We start from the raw sequence: 20,360 nt of genomic DNA, 5'->3' as shown, positions 1-20,360 counted from the left end.
GTTTTCACGTGCGTGTAATATAAATACAGAGATGCAATGCGCCGATTTTGCAACATTGACAGCCCTGATTCTGGTGTCAAATTTTCGTGGAAAAACCAAAGTATGCACAGTTATCGACGATGCAAGAAGACTAAGAGAACATCATGCATTCAAGAAAACGGTAAGTATCATTTGTCATAGTGTTAATCTATGTGAACAAGTGAGATAAAGCCTCGGTATTTTTCCATCAACGTGACAACTTGCATTTTTATAAACAACGGGTGACTAGACATAATATTATTACACTCAACATCTTGTATTGTTGCGCCTAATCAATAGAGCTATTGCCCGTGTTGCGCCCCAACTGTTGTACTTCTTCTTCCTATACGAGTACAATTTAGCTTTCCCTATCCTGCCACCACTTTTTCACAAATTTGAAAGGAATAATTAATTGTTTCATTTCACTTTTTCAGTAAACAAAATTTTCCATTAGGCCTAACTAGTAATAAATGAATGAACGTTGTGGCAGGATACGGAAACTTTTTTGTTGACTTGGGAACTGGGGCGGGCAGCTGAATATATATATATTTTTTTGCTCAGGGCATCGTTACATTCGGAGTTTGACTTTGCTCAATCAATTAAATCATTGAAAGTTCTGGCACATGAGCAAACACATTTATAAAAACCAGAATTTGTTTGAATTTTGTTTGTTTGTTTGTTTGTTTGTTCATTTGTTTGTTTAGGTTAGTTGTTTGTTGGTTTGTTTGTTTGTGTGTTTGTTTGATTGTTTTTATTTTTTGGGGGGAGGGAGGGAGACGCAAAATATTCAGCACCAATATTATTTTTTAAGACTGCAATCTCCATTTACAATAGTTTTCTTTTCTTATGCCAAAAAATAAATAAAAATGGCCTGGTTTAGATCCCAGGCAAAGTATTTCTCTGCAAGTGCAAGGGTCAAAATGTCAGGCCATTAACTGTTGTTTGCATTAAAACTGTAGGTCATTTTGTTTAAGTTGGTAATCAGTTTGCAGTTCAGTTAATCTATTTCACAACTGTTAATATTTTTTAATTTCAAAAGTTTGGTAGTAGCATTTTCTACCTAAATAGGGATAAATATGGATACTATTTCCAAGATAAATCCAGCCACTTTTAAAAAACAATTTACTTGCTAAAGTACATCATAAAGCAACATTGCAATGCCCAGAATGGTCCTTATCTATAGAGACTCCCATTGGGTCTGTTTATTGTAGCTTGAGGGAAACCACCAGTTATGTGTTGACATACCCCTTCTTGTGTTTAGGTTTTATGGTCAGGATTAGTTACATTTAAATAACCATGCTTAGGGTACGTTCAGACGTGGGGTTAAACTAGTCCTTAATCCGAGCACCGCGGGTGTCCAAAAGATAAACATGACTTAGTCTAAAATTGGCTTGCGTTCACACAGTGAGTTTATTCTGGTCAAGCGGACTAAACTAGCCCACGATGTTGATTATTGGGTCATGCATCGGCGAACTTTACCATTGCTGGTTCCGGTTTGTTACATTGTCCATGCGTTTTCCACAGGGTTTCGATCCGCTATCGTCTCTACGAACCTCATGGTCATCATGTATTCCATCATTAAAGACGGCTAAATCACTTCATATCCTTGCTTGGCCCCAGCACAAACGCAATTCTATTGTGCCCGCTGAAGTTTCCGTTCCGCACTGCCCTCGATGAACGAAACATTTACACGTTGTTGTTGAAAGCTTCAAATTATTTTTCGAGTGTGAACTTTTGTAAATATATCACAACTTAGTCATTGAGAAGTCGTAGCCTACACACATTCTCATGTTACGTTTAAAAATTGTTTTTCAATTCAACATTAGTCTGCTACTCGTATAACTGTTACGTAAAGTTGTTGAGGGCAGGAACCAGATACAACCTAGTTTTCGAACCCAAACTTTGGTCTTAATATTGTCGATCCCGTGTGTGTAGCTTAGCTGTGATTAGATGCCACTTTCTTCAAAGCAAAACCCGTTCGTTATCATAAAGTAGCGTTGCACACAGAAGAAGTGAATTTAAAAACTAAATAGTGCTACTAAAAATGAGAACTTGTTTTCGTGCGACGTCCATTTCAAACATTTTCGGCGAAGGGGAATACCGGGGCCCCAACATTTAATGGTAACATAAAGGGAAGGCAGCGGAGAGACGCAAGGAGATATTATAGTATAGCTCCATGGATTCATGAAGACACCACCCAATACTCGCTGCCGATCCATCCATACACGTGGAATGATGTCACCTTTGTTGCCGCGGTCATTTGGGCTAAAATTGACCGGAAGTAGCAGGTCAGTTGCGTTCCAACGATGGTTTACTGGGCCTCACAGCGGGGGGTTGGTCGTAAAACCTGGGCTAAGTTAGTCTAGTCCACCAATTTTTTTGGTTTAGTTTAGCCATGTTTAGCCCAGCTCAGTGGGTCAAATTAACCCTCGCGGACCAGAATATTGCGTTCCCACGCAGGGTTAGTTTAGCACTTTTGGATTAAGGACTAGTTTAACCCCACGTCTGAACGTACCCTTAGTGCTCTGTAGCTTAGAAATGCAGTGCTCTGTGTATCTTTTTCTTGACCTTTATCTTGGAGATCTCTTAGGTAGAATATCACAAGTACAGCCCTCCATATAATTGTATGCTAATAAATGTCCTTGTGGCTGCCTGGTTTGTGGCTATCCAGTGTGTGGACCAATGATGAATGTCTCGAATAAATATTCTAAAATGAATAATAAAATGATTCTTCTTCTTTGTTTTACATTAAAAAGATTAGATAATCTTATCTTTAAAACAAATCAAAGGTGACTTTGCTTTTGAAGAATCATTTTATTATTCATTTTAGAATAGTTATTCCTGTGTGTGTGTCTTCTGTCAAGACATTCATCATGCCCTGCACTGGAAAGCCACAAGCCAGTGCTGTAAAAAATCTTATAATTATGTCTTAAGATTTGTTACAGCACTGGCTGTGGGTCGTTTCCACTTATAAAACACACAATCTTTAATTGTGCTGGTTTTCTTCTCAATGTTTTGAACCTGTGCCCTTTCAATTAAGACAATACTTTTAGCAATAAAATTGTACAAAGATTAGTTAAATAACTTAGTGATTTAGAATGAACAATAATTGTGTGGGTTTCGATGCATTGCATGATGAGGTACCAATGTACAATGATATGACTTTGACATTCTAGGGTCTTTCTGGCAGGTGGATGCTACACTGGTCAAATGGGAAATTGCCATCAAATCGTATCATAATTAGCACTTCAAAAGTTATTAAAGGGTTAACTGGTAAACAAATTTTGATGAAGGGCCACCTTTCTTATCAAATGTTTATAGAAATCCCAATATTAAAGGGTGCCTACAACAGGATGCTCTGAAATATGAAGTTATTACATTTTTGTAATAGATGGAGTCCATATGAAGCAAACATCAAAATATAACGAGCCTCTTACCTCAGGTTAAAACATGGTAAAGGTTTTTTCTCCTAAACACTGCAAGCCAAAATTCTGAAATACGACAGGTCAAACAAACGTGACAAAAGACTTGTCAAGTCATTGGCGGCTATTTGATATGGAAAATAGGGCAATCAATCGGCACAAACTGTACACAAACCCTATGGGGAGATTGCGCCAATGACGTCAGGGGTCATTGCATATCATTATCATAGATAAGCAGTTATTGACTCTTGGCTGAAAAAGCTGCGCGGAGAGGTGCATTTTTCACTTACGTTATTTATTACTAAATGCAAATTTTAAGCGTAAAATTTTTATAAACTGGTGACTACGATGTCTATTTGGCCAAAAAAATAATAATAGTTAAAGCATGGAGATTATCCTGTAGCCCCTGTTCATTAAGATTTTATGTAAGCTTCCATTAGGCTCTGTTGTGGGTACACATTCTGCCTGCAGGCTCTGTGGCTCTTTTGTAAATAATTACCAGTTTCCAGGCTTTGAACTTGAAGGAGCACAGCAATTTTCATCTCATATGGGGCACTTCTAGTTGAGGAAAATGAATTAATTTGCAATGGAATTTTGCAAAGGGCACTAGCCAACCTTGGGTTATTTTGAGGCCTGAATTTCTGGTGGTTTGGGTACCCAGTCCTGGTTTAAGCAAATTTGTCCTTGAGCAAGACACTTAAACCATTGCTTTGTTCTTTGATTGGACAATTAGCCATACACAACTAGGTCCCCTGTACTAGTATTGGTAGTTCATGTAAAATAACTCAGAGCACTAAGCATGGAACAGAAGGGGGTGTGTTTCTGTTTCCCCATGACAAGCACCCATGTTGACAGGCTTGCAAGCTACACCAATTAAATTCTGCATTCTTGGTTTCATTACTAGAACTTTATTATGATAAGCAAATTTAAAAGATGTTTTTGACTTCTAATTTGCATTGAGAATAGACCTCTAAAGAATTTTAATTTTGGTTTTAACCTTACACCAAATGTGTAAGCACACTCTTCGGAGTTCTGCAAAAAAAGATTCATGGCAATATTACTCGTGTGGGATTCGAACCCACGACCTTTGCATCTAGAGTAGTGATAATATTATTAATAATTTCTTTCTTTGACTGTTTTCTCAGGTGGGCAGGCGATGAGCCTTTTGGATCCAAATGGAGCTCAGGTTTGCGAGAGTCTCCTCCCAAGCTGCCAGCGCATGGGAAGTGGTGGAAATGCCTGACGGATTTACCTTCAAGAAATCAGAAATGGGGAGGACAGGGGGTGAGATTTGGAATACTACCAGGTGAGGGATTAATGTTAGTCGTAGTTTAGTAATTATTATAGCCTTTAAGTTCCGCCCCTCTGTGGTCGACCAAGCACAACAGTTAACGCCTGACAGATCTCACACTTTAAAATCTTCACATTAAAAAATAAATAAATAAATAAATAAATTATCTGAGTTATATTTTTTTTTTTTTTTTTTTTTAACAAGTCTATTGTTTATTGCTGTTAAATTTGTCAGTGTTCCTATATATTTTTCTTTAATTTTAAATTTTTATTTAACAAATCGGCATTTTAATTCAGCGTGCTGGCTGCGACGAGCAGGTTTGAACAAACCAGTAATAATAATAATAATAAATATGGTGGTCAGGTTGGCGTAAAGTATCTAGTCGACTCTTTTCAGTTACCAAAACTTGCTTTTTACTAGTTGAGGGGGTGATTGGATCTGTCATTCAATTTTGCACAAAGAAAGGATTTTTCCTCCCAGTTTTATTGATGTCGATTTTTTGACATTTTCAGGAAGAGAATTGGACTACGTGCACGTCAAAACCTTGGAAGAAATCCGGCAAGAGAAAGAACTGAAGAAAAGGAGAGCACAGGGTAAGTAGTGAACAAATATTATTTTTATCCTTTTTAGTTGATAATTTGGGGTAAAACAATAAACAAAAATTTACTAGAGCGGGTCCTGAACCAATGACCGCAGGTTTGAAGTGCCGGCGCTTTACCAACTGAGCTATTAAGCTCTATGTTGATGCGGTCTCTCTATTTCGTTAACACCTTTGTTTGGGGGTTCCAGTCAGAAGCCATCAACTTGTAACTGCCGTATAGCCAGGATCACACCCAAGTTTTCGATACAACCTGGGAATAATTTTTGAGTATTGACATATATATTTAAATGATTGAAATGGTTACCCAGTGTTTACCTTATGATTTGTTACTTGTTACTTGATATGCGCAAATGCCGTCCAGATATGTGCAAGTTACAATCAATAACATAAATAAAATATGTATTTATTTATTTGTTGATGGGGGGGGGAGACTTCTGATCAAATACACACAAATCATCAAGATAAAACTATTGAGAATTCCTCAGATTGTACAGTAGAGCATCTAAAACCAAGTTAAAAACATCCTGAATACCTTGTTTCAAATCAGTCTGTTTATAGGACCCAAAAAAACTGTGGTATAAATGCAATTGAATTGTTGATGGGCTGACTTTTCGAACCAGGCTTTCTCAACGTTTCAAAATCGATGTTAAAATCAAAGCAATTTTTTTATGATAGAATTTGCACAACACAAACAAAATGAGGGAAAAGCTTACATTTGTATTGTTATAATTGTACAGGTATACCATCAACAGACACAAGGCCTACAGTCAGTACACTTAAAGTTCGAGATCCATCATGCTCCATTAATCAAGCCAAAACTCCTTCACATCTTCCAAGACCGTGTTCCTTAAAGACGCACCAACACATGGATGCTAAGAACAAGGAGCGAGCCATTAGTGTGCTGAATAAGTATCTTAAGGATGGAATCTATGAGAACATTCCCCAAGTCAGCAAAATAACAGACTTAAGAAGTAGACTCTCACTGGGTGTGAAATTTGTCGCAGATACTACGGACAGGAATCATTGTGGTCAAGTAAGAGAGACTTATGTTCAGAACATGAGGAGAAGGGAACCTATAGATGGAAAGACATTTAGTAAGGGTTCTCGAGCTTGGTCTGGAGGGTACCTTAAATTACAGACCGCTAGTCGGACACACCTAGGAGTGGGTAAACCTGATGAGGATCAATATGCAGGGAAAGCTCAGGAGGCGGACATGGATGAAGATGATGCGTGTTCCACATCTGATGTATCTGACGAGGAAGACACTGATGAGTCATCCGATGACGCTTCAGATGGTGAAGTCCAAATTAGGAATGTTGAGCAGGAAATTGGGAGAGACTCTGAAGATGATGAGACATCAGATGGATCCTCCGAGGATGAACTAGACAGCTCTGAATCAGAACTCAGGGAGTCAGACGATGAAGTGTGCAATGCTCATAGGGCTGATAGTGAAATACAGACTGGTGCCAGCAATGAGCAAACTGCACACTCTGAATCCGAAGAGAATGGAGAAGTTGACGAAGACCTTGGTAGGGATGAAAACATCAATGATCTGATTTCAGAGGAGGAGTTTGAGAGCCTTGAATCAGATCATGAACTCTGTTGTACAGAAGCCATTGAACTTGAAAGAGTCACTGGTAGAGGAGATGGGCTAGTGGAAGTCACCAGCAGACAAGATAAGAGACAAGTTGAAGAAGGCTCTGAGGATAGGGTGTTCACTGCAGACGTGCATGAGGAATCCAGTGACCTTTGTGACAGTGTTTCAAATGATGAAGTTTGTGGTGCATCTGCTGATGAAGTTGCACCAGACTTTGAACCTGAAGAGAAGCAAATTAAAGACTTGCAGGGAAAAGAAAGTACAGACGAGAATGAAGATACTGAAGTTGATGGAGAGTTTTCTGTCGAAAACACCGATGGAGAACCAAATTGCTGTCTGGAGGATAAATCATTGTTTTCTAGAAAAATTGCAGCTGTTGATGATATGCCATTAGACAAAGAGAACCAAGATGAGCAAATACAAAACTTACATGGGCAAGAAAGTAGAAGAGACAAAGAAGATATTGAAGATGGAGGAAAGTTTTTTGTGGGAGACTCTGATGGAGAACCAAATTGCAGTGTGGAGAATACATCGGAGGAAGATTCATCATTTTCTGGAACATTTGTTGATGAGGTGCAGCCAGACAAAGAAAACGAAGGTGAGCAAATGGAGGACATACAGGGACGAGAAAGTGGAGAAGGCAGTGAAGATGGTGGAAAAAGGCCTGTGGGGGACTCTGACAGAGAACTGAATGGCTGTGAGGAGGATCCGTCAGAAAAAGAACAATCATTTTCTGGATTAAGTGCAGCTGTGGATGAGATGCAGTTCGATAAAGAGAACAAAAATGAGCAAATGGAGGACTTTCAGGAACAAGAACGTAGACAAGACAAAGAAGATATTGAAGATGGTGGAAATTTGCTTGTGGAAGATTCTGACAGAAAATCAAGTAGCCATGGAGAGAATCAGTCAGAGGAAGAACCATCATTTCCTGGAACAAGCACAGCTGTTGATGGGGTGCTGTTAGACAAAGAGAATCAAGAAAGTGGAGAAGACAGTGAAGATGTTGAAGATGGTGGAAAGTTGCCCGTGGAAGATTACGATGGAGAACCAAGTTGCTGTAAGGAGAATCATTCAGAGGAAGAACCATCATTTTCTAGAATAGCTGTTGATGAGATGCAGCAAAACAAAGAGAACAAATATGACCAACTTGAAGTGGATATTTACGGAGACAAACAGGACAACGAAAGCTTGTTTTCTGTGATTGACCACGAACTGTTTATCCATGAGGAATATGATACTAATGTACTCTGTGAAGCTGATGAGCAGCTAGAAAAGGAGAGAGAATTGGCTGGGATCATTAACAGAGAGGCTATGGAGGAAAGAAGGCGAGAAGAAAGGGAAGCTTTGGTAACGGTTATCATTGAGGTCTTTGACAAGGATGACGGCCACAAGATGGATACAAACCTCCCAGCAAATAGAACCAGTAGACCATGTCTTGACTTTGAAACAATGGAACAAAGTGAAGGAGGACCAACAGATGACAAAGGAATCACAAAGATTGGAAAGGAGGCGGGCAACATCTTAGACGATGACATCTTGTCTGATGAAGGCTCTTCAGAAAAACCCAAATTGCCTCAAGCGAGGAAGACAGACAGCAGACCCAGAGGAGATACTGTAGTTGATGTTACAAAAGAAAGAGACTGCGAAGATGAAAACACGACAACTGGGAGTAAAGATGAAGAGGCAAGGCAGATTGAAGAGATTAGCGATGGGGCCTTATTGATTTGTGAAGCCATTCTGCCTCAAGAAGACAACTGGGAGAATGTTGTTAGTGAATTCGATGGTGGAAAAGAAACGAGGGACCAGCTCAAAGAAAAAAACCAGGAACATTTTGAAGAAGATGAGAAGAGAGTTCCGATGGGAAGTGACAGTATTGTTGGCCAAGGATACGATGAACCTTCTCACGATAATTTGGAGAGATATGAAAGACAACTGGTATGCATAATAGACAAAGTAAAAAGTGCAGAAATGGACCTTGGTAAGAAAGGCAGACCAATTAAAGATCCGCACTGGGAAAAGGATGACGTTCAGCATGACAAAGATGAGGAGGCGGTAAAAGGCGGCACAGAAGATGGAAGTTCATATGAGCAAAAGGCCCAAAAGGACATACATTTATGTAATGATGGTGATGGTCAAATCAAAACGGATGGAACGCCTGAAGATGGACAAAAGAAAGATGAGAACATTTGGGAAGATGGAGAAGTCCGAGATGATTACGCGGAGTTGGGGTATGAAGACGTTACAGAAGAAGGGACTGCATTTGATAAAGACTGTCTTCAAGAAGTGGAACAAGGGTCAGTCGTAGAAGACCATGAAGACATAAGTATTGCTGCTGATGATGTAGCAAACAACAAACAAGGCTCAACTGAAGAACAAGAGGAAGAAGTTCCAGATAGTGAGATTATGGAGACTGATGAAGACATCTCAGAGAATGATACTTCATCCAGTGGAGTGTGCGACAAAGAAATTGTTGAAGAGACAATTTTGAGAGGCTGGGAAGAGAATGATCGGGAAGTAAAAGGTGACAAGCTTGACGAAGGTAGAACAAGTGAAGATGAAGAATTACCAGAAGATGACATGAAAGAAATGGATAAAGATGATAGAGACAGACGCACAGAAATGAAGAACAAAAGTAAAGAAGGAAAGAAAAATGAAGCAAAAAAAGATGCACAAAATGTCCAAGCTGTGACTAGTGAAGTGAACCCTGTGGGTCAAGACATTGGTACACACATGGATTGCCAGATTGGGTTGGAAACCAATAAAAAATCTCTGGATTCTCAAGCAGAAGTAATTAACATGGACATGTGCTGTCAACATCAAGAGCTGGATGGATATTCAATCACTAAAGAGATCATGGTGGATGACACAAAAAAACATACAGATGATTCAGCAGCCACTGATGAGCCTTCAGTTAATCACCGACAAACCAGAGTGGGTAGGAACAAAAGACGGTTGGTTCATCAAGGAGTTGGAAAAGGTCAAGAGGTCGCAGACAAAGAAGTTGCATGTGATGACAGAGGCAGTCTGGAGGAGGATGCTGTAAACATCTCAGAGAAACAGGTGATGGAAGATGATGTAGTGGGTAAAAGGAAAGTGGGTCGGCCACGCACTCGACCTCAAACACAGAAGAGAGGCACAACGTTAAGCAGGATAAAAAGAGTAACCACTCTTGGGAGGAGTGTTGTAATGAGTTCATTGAGGATGGAAGGCGCTGATGCGGTGGTTAAGAGGAAAAGGGGTCGGCCTCATGAACTTAGAGAGACCAGTATGGAAACAAACAGGCAGAATTTACACCCTGGTGTCGTGATTCAAGATTATGGGGTGACTGAAGAGAAACCAGAGGCTGTTCATCCAAAGCAACCAAAAGTAACACGACGGAAAGCTAGACAAAGGATGATGTCAAGTGATGGGTCGAGCAAGGAGTTAGGGCAAGGTGATGCAATTCAATTGATTCTAGAACAAGGTGAGGTGTTAACATCTGGGAGTCGGCCAAGTCCTGTGGTAGAGGTTGATGTTAGATTAGGTAACGACAGGGAAAGCCACTCTGTGGTTTCTCCAGTCAGCAAAAAGAGGATGACACGGGCCAGTTTGAAACCGCGTTGCTGCAGGAGACTGAGGGACAGAGATGATGTGATGGTTAGGAGGAGAAGAGGTCGGCCTTGCTCTCGACCTGTAGGCATAGAGAAAGATGAGACTTTAAGAGCAACATTTAGAGCATCCACTGAGGAAGGGTCGCTATCTCCTGTAGATCCCAAGAAACTAACTGCATCTTCACTGCCACAAGCTGAGGGAAATACGGACAAAAATGCCCAGCCAGTTCAGCATCAGGATGACTCACAGCAGGAGTCACCTACCCAAAAGCAACGCAGGAGACAGCTAGACAACATCTTTTTTGATCACAAAGACGATACCACCCAGGAGTGCCTGATACCTTGTATTGTTACAACACAATCCTCCTGTCCTCCTCTACCACAAACAGAGGGGAACACTGAAGAAGGCAAGGAAGTACAACCAATTATTCAAGGGAGAGCCCCAGGAAATGAATCCACAGAATGTTCTCAAGGTTTGGATACATCAAGAGCTGTCAAAACTAGAGGGAGGAAACCATTAACCCCAAACATGCCTGCATTTCTTGGTCCAACGATAGGTGATGAGGCAAAAACTGTCAATGATGCCAAGATGCAAGTAACTTTGTCTAAGACACTTGAACCGAAAGCAATGCTAAGTTGTGTTTCAGGTGATGATACAGCAAAACCCTCTGGCAACAGAAGGAGGAAGGCTAAGATACGTGAGGCATCATCTGACCTTTCATCAGGACAATCAGAGGATCAAAGTGACAAGGACAATACTTCTAAAAGTACCTCTCGAAGTATATCAGCTGCGCTTACTTCGCCCTTTAGGACGCGACTAAGAAAGAGGAGTCAGCTGCAAGGACTGCCAACTCCTGAGGTTGAGGCAGAGACTAGTGTACATACTGCCCAGATGCAGCAGATGTCTGCCTCACAAAGTCAACCAAAGGCAGATTCCCCATCAAATGAAACGGTGATATACCAGGAGAGCTTTAAGAACGCCATCATTCAAGAAATGGCCTCCTTTTACCCTATAATCAACCTGACGCCATTGCATGTACCAGAGGCGTATTTAATTGCAGATGCCTCAAGAAGGGTTTCAGCGAACGAGTGTGGCATAATAGAGAGGGGAACCAGCTCAACTTGGTTGAAGGGAAGCTTTATGCCTGAAACAGAAGATGAGGTTAATAGTGAGAATACAGAGGCACAGCCACCTGAGGTCGTCTCCTGCACTTCAGCAGCAAAGTTGGATTCTACTACAAACAAACATCAGAAGTGGCTCGACGCAATAGTTGGTGTTGATTGTTCACTTAGTACAGGTGCTGATGGTTACTGTAAAGTGGACTCAGAGATTCATCTGAGGCTTCCTGAAAACCTTTCAAAGGAAATGTGTACTGAGGAGAATCCCATTGCCAGGAAGAGGAAACTAACAGCAGGGAGCACCCAACAGAGTGAATCAAGCCGACAGGAGTCCAGACCTGTTAGAGGGAGGGCAAAGGGTGCCATGAACTTAGGTGTACTCCCTGAAAATCCTCCACCTAAAGATCCTCGACCTGCCCAAATCGAGGATAATGGTATTGTCAATCCTAGCGCACAATCGGCACCCTCTGCAATTAGCTCACAAATTCTACCAAGTACTTGTGACGCAGCTGGGAAGAAAATGAGGACAGTAGGCAGATGGAGAAAGAAGCTCCAGGACCTAGTCTCCAGTGAGCCTTCATCTAAACAAGCTGAGGAGAAATGCTATGAAGAAAACCTCAAGATCTCTTCTGAAAGTATTCCCGAAATTGACCCTGAACCCAATGTAAGGAAAGCAAGAACTACAAGGAAATGGAGAACGAGGCCTTCAGAAGCAAACACTAGATACCCTTTGCTGAAGCAAACTGAGGCAGATGGCAGTAAAACTAAAGATACAGGGATAAAACTGCCGGCTCCTGACCCAGTACAAAGCAACCCCCCAAAAAGGAGAATTAAACTGAAAAGGGGAATTAAGCCTCCAGAGGTAGCCAAAGATGACGACGGAACAACTCATCCAGTGCCAATATCTAATTTGAATACTTCACAAAGTGAACGAACCAAGCTTGGCTCTTCAGACGACACTGTTAAGAGAGGAGAGTGCTCCGTTACCCCTGAGAAAGACCCGGCAAAGATTTCTGTTACGAACGAAACATTCATGCAACAGATTCCTCGGATGGATGTCTCTGAAAGTTCTTTAAACATTTTTGACTTGATTATGAAGAGACAGGTTCAGGTGTCTTTACCAATACAAGCAGAGGTCAACGTCACAGGAACAGAAACAGAGGCAAAGTTGATACCTCTTGAGAATGCCTTACAAAGTGAGCGTTCAAAAACTGCAAAGGAGATAATAAGTCATCACAGTTCTACTTCATCCAAACCATCAACACAGTCTGACGAAAATGATTGTGAAAAGAGTGCTAAGTTCCAGGTGCAAGCAGAAAAGAATACAGAGCAAGCTGATTCAAATCATTACGATGCCATTGGAACAAAATTAAGAACAACAAAGCAGAGGGGGAAAATGTCTCAACAAATTAACTCATTTGGATCCTTATCGACACAGTCTGAGATAAAAGAAAGTGACAGGGATATTGAAGTACCCCAAAAAGCACCTGAAAACGCTGTGCAAAGTACTCAAAGTCGTTGTGTTGACATCGGAAAGAAACGAGGAAGAAAAGCGAAGAAAAACAGAATGACACCTCCAGAAATAGTCTTTTTTGGAGCCTTGAATAAATTGCATAGTGATCCAAGTCTTTGTGAAGCCATTTTTAACAAATCCAGGAAGAGAAAGAGGATAGCGACTCAGAGGTTTGCCTATTCTGACTCATCGACACAGTCTGAGGGTATTGATAGTGGCAAGTCTAAAGAGGTACATCAAGAAGCTTCTGAGAATGCTTCAAAAAGTGCACAACGAAATGCAAAGAGAAGAAGAAAACAGCCTTCTGAGCTAGACTCCAGTGAACCCTCGTGGACACAGTTTGAGGGTGATGACAATAACCAGTCTGTTGAGGTACACCACCAAGTTTGTAATGATGCCTCCATAACAAATCCAGGTCGTTGTGATGCCATTGTACAAGAGGCACAAGCTGTTATCACACGGTCAAGAAATATTGCTAGAGACAACTTATCTGACCCCACAAAGCAGTCTGGAGAAAATTATAGTGGAAAGGATTTTGATGTACAAAATGAAGCAATTACAAAGCACAGTGCACCAACCAGAAACAAGTCCCGTATCGAGGAAAGACAAGCCGGTTGGAAGAGGAGAGAAACGATTTCTCAAGAGGCATTCCTTTCATCAGAAGCTGGTGAGGATCATACTGAAAAGGATTCCAAGGTACACAAATTGCCTCCCAGAGATACCTCAAAGTCTGTCCATAAACAATGTGACTTAGTTTTGAAGAAGCCAAGAGGTCTTCGAAAGAGACGGAGGAAACCCATTAGTAAAGAGACGGTCTCGACAGACTACTCCTCATCAACGCAAGACAAAGGTGAGGAGAATACCAATTGTGATGCTGTTGTAGACGAGTCAAGATCCGCCGTGGTTTTCCGATCAAATACTCCCAAAAGAATCTCTCCTGAAGCTGGTGTTTTTAACGGAGATGCACAATCGCAGGAGAACACCATTTTGGAGGAAAGTATCTCGAAAGATGAAATAAACTTTCTCCATTTGATGAGGGTACAGGAATCCAAGGAGAGCAGTGTACATGGTCATGAAGGTGATACCGACGAAGATGAAGTTTGTGAAACTCTGCCTAAAGTTAAGAGGAGGAAGACAAATGATGGAGGACAGAATAACGCTATCAGTAAACTAAAGAGGAAACCATTTAAAAAGAGGTTTTCAACCAGCCCCCCTGAAAAACCAAGGATGTGCTCCGAAGGTGACCGGGTGGCAGGTCCATCTGGTGATGCCCAAGTGTCCAAATTGTCAAGTTATGAGGACGGAAAAGAGAAGGGTCTGAAGTCGAGCTCAGATGCCTGTGGTGATGCTGCAACAACTGGCTCTACAGTGCCTCATGTAGATGGAAGTGAACAATACATCTGGAGTAGGATTCTGGGGAAAGTTTCTCTCGCAGAGATTTTAACAAATCAACCCACGGTCCAGCTGTCACGACTCAAGTTCAGAGAAACCATCCCCCTGGACGCAATCGCTTCAAAAAAATTCTCATCGCCCAGCAAAAGGCGTGTGAAACATGCTTGGACCCGGAGGCGCAAAGTGATGTCGATTGCCACAATTGCTCGGAGAATGACGAAGGGCTTGGAGGCTATTCAAGAGACGTGGAACCGCCTTGGATTCCAGATCCCATCTGAGCTTACTTCTGCCACCATGGATCGGACTATGGATGGTTGTCATCGGTCAACATTGCCCAAGAGAAGTTTGGATGGAGAGCGGAGATCTGTATCTGAAGGAAGAATTAAATACTCAAGTGGAACACCTAACTCGGGTACGTAGCAATTAAAGAATTTTTGTAAACTCTTTATTCATGAATTGTTAAAGGCACCGGAAACCTTTGGTAATTGTCAAAGACCAAATTATGCATAAACAAAAATCTGTGAAAATCTGGACTCAATTGGTCATCAAAGTTGAAAGAGAATAATTAAAGACAACCTTGGTGCACATTTATTGTGTGCTTTCATATGCATATAAAAGGCTTCGGGTCTGAAGTCTTTTAATATTTGAGTGAAAAATTACCTCTTTATCAAAAACTAATTTACTTCAGAGGGAGCCTTTTCTTACAATGTTTTATACTTTCAACAGCTCTTCATCAAGTAACATTTTATGCTTACAATTATTTTGAGTAATTATTAATAGTGTCCAGTGCCTTTAAAGGAAAGGTAAAAATAATAACCTAAAAACTGACTTGGTAATGAGCATTGGAGAGCTGTTGTTAGTAAAAAAAACATTGTGGGAAACGACTCCCTCTGAAGTAACGTAGTTTTTGAGAAAGAGATAATTTCTGACTAAAATAATAAAAGACTTCTAGCTAGAAGTCTTTTATTCTTATCTGAAAGCACATATTGTATTCGTCCAACAAGGGTGTTTTTTCTTTCATCATTTTCTCGCAACTTCGATGACCAATTGAGCCCAAATTTTCACAGGCTTGTTTCTTTATAAATTCTTATGATGGGATACACCAAGTGAGAACACTGGTCTCTGATAATTACCAATCATGTACCTTACCTTTAAAGCATATTTGCAAACATTTTCTCTTCAAAGTTATTATACAGGATTTGAAAGGATTTATAACAAAAAATACTGCTGTCAAATAGATGCTTCACTGGTTCAAACAATTACAAAGAAAGTTAGTCTTAAAACGCACATATTTAGAGAATAATGCATATATTAAATAATAGTTAAAATATGAACTTAAGAAATTGAAAAGACAGTTGATTTGGGTTTATCCCCCTGCTCTTAAAGACATGTGCTAACACACACCAGTATAGGTTAAAATTAATATTCTTTATCCCCAATGCAAGTTTCACATCTATTAAATAAAAACCTTCTTTTCTTACCAACTTATCAGCCCCTCCTATTGAGATTGTGGAGGCCCCGGAGGTTGCCCACACTGTTGAAGTTGTCTCAACAGACGACCTGCCTGTGACCCCAAGGTATGAAGGCTGCTTCGTTCCAAGGGCACTTCAAGGATCTGGGAAGTCCAACATCAGACCTTCCACTAAGCTTTCCTCATGTGGGTTGGAGGTTAATACATCAACTGCTGATTCTGCAACTGCTATGGATATTGACAGCGAACTGGAAAACCAAGGTTTGATGGAATTTTTATGAAAACAGTTCTTTATTCATTTTCATGAAAACAGTTCTTTGTTCGTCGGCTGTAGTTCTGGACTCAAAATTGTTTGTTTGATATTGTTTATATTCTTATGCAATCAAAATTAACTTTTAAAAGTCAAGTGACAATAACTGAGGTATTTTACATCTGCTTTTCTGAACAAATTTTGTAGCTTAATGTGTCTAAATTTGGTAAAGATGCTCAATTCGATTTTTTTAAAATACGTTTGAAACAAAAATTTAAAACAAAATCTTTTGGGTCCATTATCATAGGTTAAATAATAAAATGAATGACAGTAAGCCAGATTCTTTATTGTTCAAAATTAACTTAAAACGGAGGTTAAGACTTAAGGTTTTCTTTGTTGATTTGTAATAGCTTCTTGTAATGGTCATGTTTTCAAATGGAAAGTGACCCTTGTATTTATTATGTGTCTTGTGTCTTACAGTTAGCATCTTATTGAGTGAGTATGAATCAATGGAAGTGGCCAGCAGCACAGTTGAGATGAGCTCCTCTGAGGACATCTGCGGCAGTGACACTTTCTTCATTGCGTCACCGTCCGTCAGAGTAGTCGTCACTCCAGTGGACATGATGCCATCGTTCAGCAGCCGCCAGTCCACCCTGGATATGCTCCGTACACTCCCACGGATCCCGGTCACCGGTGGGGAAGCCAGAGCAAGATGTACGCCCATTTTCACCGGCTGTTCCGATGATATGGTATCGTCTAGAAGTATGTGGAGGGCATCGCGCTCAACTGATACCACTTCAGATGATGACAGATTAGACTCTAAAAGTCAAGGTAAAAAAATTATTTTTACATGTTATAATTGAGGTCACTTTGCAATCCTTTAAGAACTATTTGTCCACTAAATACTCTTTCCCTGTAGATTCAAGTACCTGCCAGCATCAGGGGGGGGGCGGCAGTTTTGCTGCTGTAACCAACCAACTGATTTGGTCAATGGCTAGTCATTAATCAATAGTTAAATCAACTGAAACATTTATTGGACCGCCAAAACGCACCAAAGACTGTGATGGGTTCTGGGAAATAGTTTTCTAAATTTTGAGTAATGCCACATAGTTTTATCAAGTTTATTTGGTACTTTCTACAGGTAATGCCTTCATGGAAGGTTCAAATGGATCTTTTTTGTTGAATCAAGAGCAGAAGTGTAATGGTCCAAGTCCTCCTAGTTCTCAAGAGCCATTTGTTGATTGGCAAACATTTTCATTGAGCACAGAGCAGCATGTTGGTGGTCAAACTCATCTGTTGAGCCCAGAACAAGTAGATGGTCAAGCATCGTCATTACAGCAGACTGGCGGTCAGTCGGGCCTGTTTAGCCAAGAAGAAATGATTAGAGGTCACAATGATATTCAAACACCCTTGTTGAGCCCAGAGCAGCTGGGTGATGGCCAATTGCCCTTATTGAGTCCAGAGCCACAGGTTGGTGGTCAAATTCCGTTGTTGAACCAAGAGCAGCAGGTTGATGGTCAAGCGCCCTTATTGAGCCCAGAGCAGCAGGTTGGCGGTCAAACTCCCTTGTTGAGTCCAGAGCAGCAGGTTGGCGGTCAAACTCCCTTGTTGAGTCCAGAGCAGCAGGTTGACGGTCAATCTCCCATGTTGAGCCCAGAGCAGCAGGTTGGCGGTCAAACTCCGTTGTTGAGCCCAGAGAAGCAGGTTGACGGTCCATCTCTCTTGTTGAGCCCAGAGCAGCATGTTGGCGGGCAAAATCCCTTGTTGAGCCCAGAGCAGCAGGTTGATGGTCAAACTTCTTTGTTGAGTCCAGAGCAGCAGGTTGGTGGTCAAACACCCTTGTTGAGTCCAAAGCAGCAGGTTTGCAGTCAAACTCCTTTGTTGAGCCCAGAGCAGCATGTGGGTGGTCAAACTCCGTCGTTGAGCCCAGAGCAGCAGGTTGGTCGTCAAACTCCCTTGTTAAGAACCGAGCAGCAGGTTGGTGGTCAAACTCCTTTGTTGAGCCCAGAGCAGCAGGTTGGTGGTCAAACTCCTTTGTTGAGTCCAGACCAGCAGGTTGGCAGTCAAACTCCTTTGTTGATCCCAGAGCAGCTAAATGGATGTCAAGATCATGTATTGAGCCCAGCACAGCAAGCTGAGGTTCAAGTTCCTCTGCTTAACCCAACACAACAGGTTGATGGTCGAAGTCCTTTCTTGAATCCTGAGCAACGGATCAGTGGTCAAGATCTTCTGATGAACCAAGAGCAAGTTGAGACTGCAAAACAGGCACTTTCTAATGCGCTGGATAAAGAAAGCAATAGACTTGCACCTTCCCGATTAGAAAGCAAGTCTGAGGAGATATTGCCTGTTAAGAACTGTGCTTCCGTACCAGCTTCTTGCGAGACTGCATCTAAAGGAAGTACCCCTCCCTCATCCCAAACAGCTTTATCTATGCCTGATCTGGGACGAGAGGTGTTGCAGCAGTACCATGCAAGTTCTCCTCCGTTCCAACAAATTTCAGAAAGTCCAAGACCAGGTAATCTTTTCTACTCATTTCCCTTTGTGATACATTGTTCTGTGTTGTCTTCTATCCAGCTGTTGCAGTCTTTTTCTGTCTGTAACTGATGCATTTTTACTTCTGTTAATTGGTACAAGGATTGTTTGTAAAAGCTGGAGGGCATCGTTTTACACAGTAGTTCAGATGGAAGCATTAAACTAGATAAATGGGTACCAGTTTAAAAAAAAATCTTCATGGCTATACATTTTTCGTTGTCTTGCTTAGATCAAGTACGTAGTCTGATGTCACTGTACTGTTTTGATTCCAAGGGGATAGTAAACTGTATATTTTTTTGTTTTTTTAACATTATGAAACAATTTGTATTGAGTTTTTACTCAATTGAAGGTAATCATTATCATTACATTCTTCATTATAATTTTCTGTTACAAAAGTACAATAATGGATGGAGCTTTGCATTGGGGATAAAGAATATTAATTTTGGTTTTACCCGTATACACTGATGTGTGTTAGCAATGTATGCTCAATACGTTCCAGAGCTCTGTGAAAAATGCCTGTGTATCTTTCAAGGTACTGAATATACAGTGCTAACAAACATCGATGTATATGGGTTAAACCAAAATTAATATTCTATTGTTCATTTTATTCAAGTTGATCCTGCAGCGGCAAACTATGAAGAGGATCCGCAGGATTTGTCCATTGGCCTAGGGGACATTATTCTGTCTCCCCTGGTGGATAGTTTTGAGTTTCCCGAGGAGGATTGCCTGTCCTTACTCTGTGACTCACCGGGGTTCCTGGATGACTTCGGTGATGAGCTTCTTGAGATAGACAAACAGATGGGGTGAGTTATGACAACTTGAGTGTTTTTGAGTTCCCAGTTTTCTTGGAGCCCCTCTTCCAATCATATGAGTGAATCTAATTCCTAAACATTGGACCTTTTAAAAGTAATGTTTTTGTTAACCTTTCCCCCCCCCCCCCTCCAACCAGCCAATCAGAGAAGAGACAAGCGGGTGGTTATTCGTCACGACACGCCAATTCTCGGCAGGGGACTAACAACGCTGACAGTGACTCAGTGAGGCCCATCAATGGAAATGCTTCCCTCCAAACAGTGGACTGGTCCGAAGTTTCACAGTATCAGCCAATCAACAGCCTTACTGGTGGGGACTGTTCCATCTCCAGTGCAGGCAGGGTGAACAGGAATATTGAGGGGAAGATTTTGGGCATCAACCAGCCCCAAGCAGCGCCTTGGACAGGCTTAGCAATGGCAAATCAGGCAAGTGGTTGTTTTATTCTATATTAGTACTAATGCTATTAGTTAAGTATTTTTCATACTGTAATGTGAGCACTTACCTAAAGAACTTTTAGGTTCTTATGAATAAACCTTACATTGACCTTGAAGGTTTCTATCCCATTAGCAGTGGCCTAGTGGAACAGTTCTGTGCTCTAGGCGTGAAGGTACTTGGTTCAAAACCTGGACCCTATTACATGAAGCTGTTAACCAGAAAAAAATGATTGACAAATTTATCTGCTAAGCAAATATTGAGTGGGGCACCACTCACAACAATGTAAACTTAATGTAATTTGGCTGGTAACCTGTTTTTG

The 20,360-nt window shown here is 41.1% G+C and overlaps 1 protein-coding gene across 1 annotated transcript; it reads left to right on the top strand.

Annotated features, from left to right (window-relative positions):
- The first annotated feature begins 32 nt into the window (after positions 1 to 32).
- LOC117294312 lies at positions 33 to 20,184 on the top strand. Its single transcript, XM_033776671.1, has 10 exons — positions 33 to 160; positions 4,586 to 4,746; positions 5,244 to 5,324; positions 6,070 to 14,955; positions 16,036 to 16,275; positions 16,745 to 17,095; positions 17,406 to 18,779; positions 19,410 to 19,599; positions 19,746 to 20,031; positions 20,158 to 20,184. Exons 1-10 carry the CDS (start codon positions 144 to 146, stop codon positions 20,182 to 20,184), a joined length of 11,613 nt encoding a protein of 3,870 aa, XP_033632562.1. The 5' UTR covers positions 33 to 143.
- Positions 20,185 to 20,360: the final 176 nt, after the last annotated feature.

Source organism: Asterias rubens, chromosome 9 (assembly GCF_902459465.1).
Source record: "Asterias rubens chromosome 9, eAstRub1.3, whole genome shotgun sequence".
In the NCBI taxonomy this organism is placed as follows: domain Eukaryota; kingdom Metazoa; phylum Echinodermata; class Asteroidea; order Forcipulatida; family Asteriidae; genus Asterias; species Asterias rubens.
Note: the sequence above shows the minus strand (reverse complement) of the source record. Positions and strands in the feature narration are given on the sequence as shown.

Coding starts and splice junctions, on each gene's coding strand:
- LOC117294312 (XM_033776671.1), top strand. Junction 17,096..17,405: donor ATTAGACTCTAAAAGTCAAG/GTAAAAAAATTA, acceptor TACTTTCTACAG/GTAATGCCTTCATGGAAGGT. Junction 19,600..19,745: donor GAGATAGACAAACAGATGGG/GTGAGTTATGAC, acceptor CCCTCCAACCAG/CCAATCAGAGAAGAGACAAG.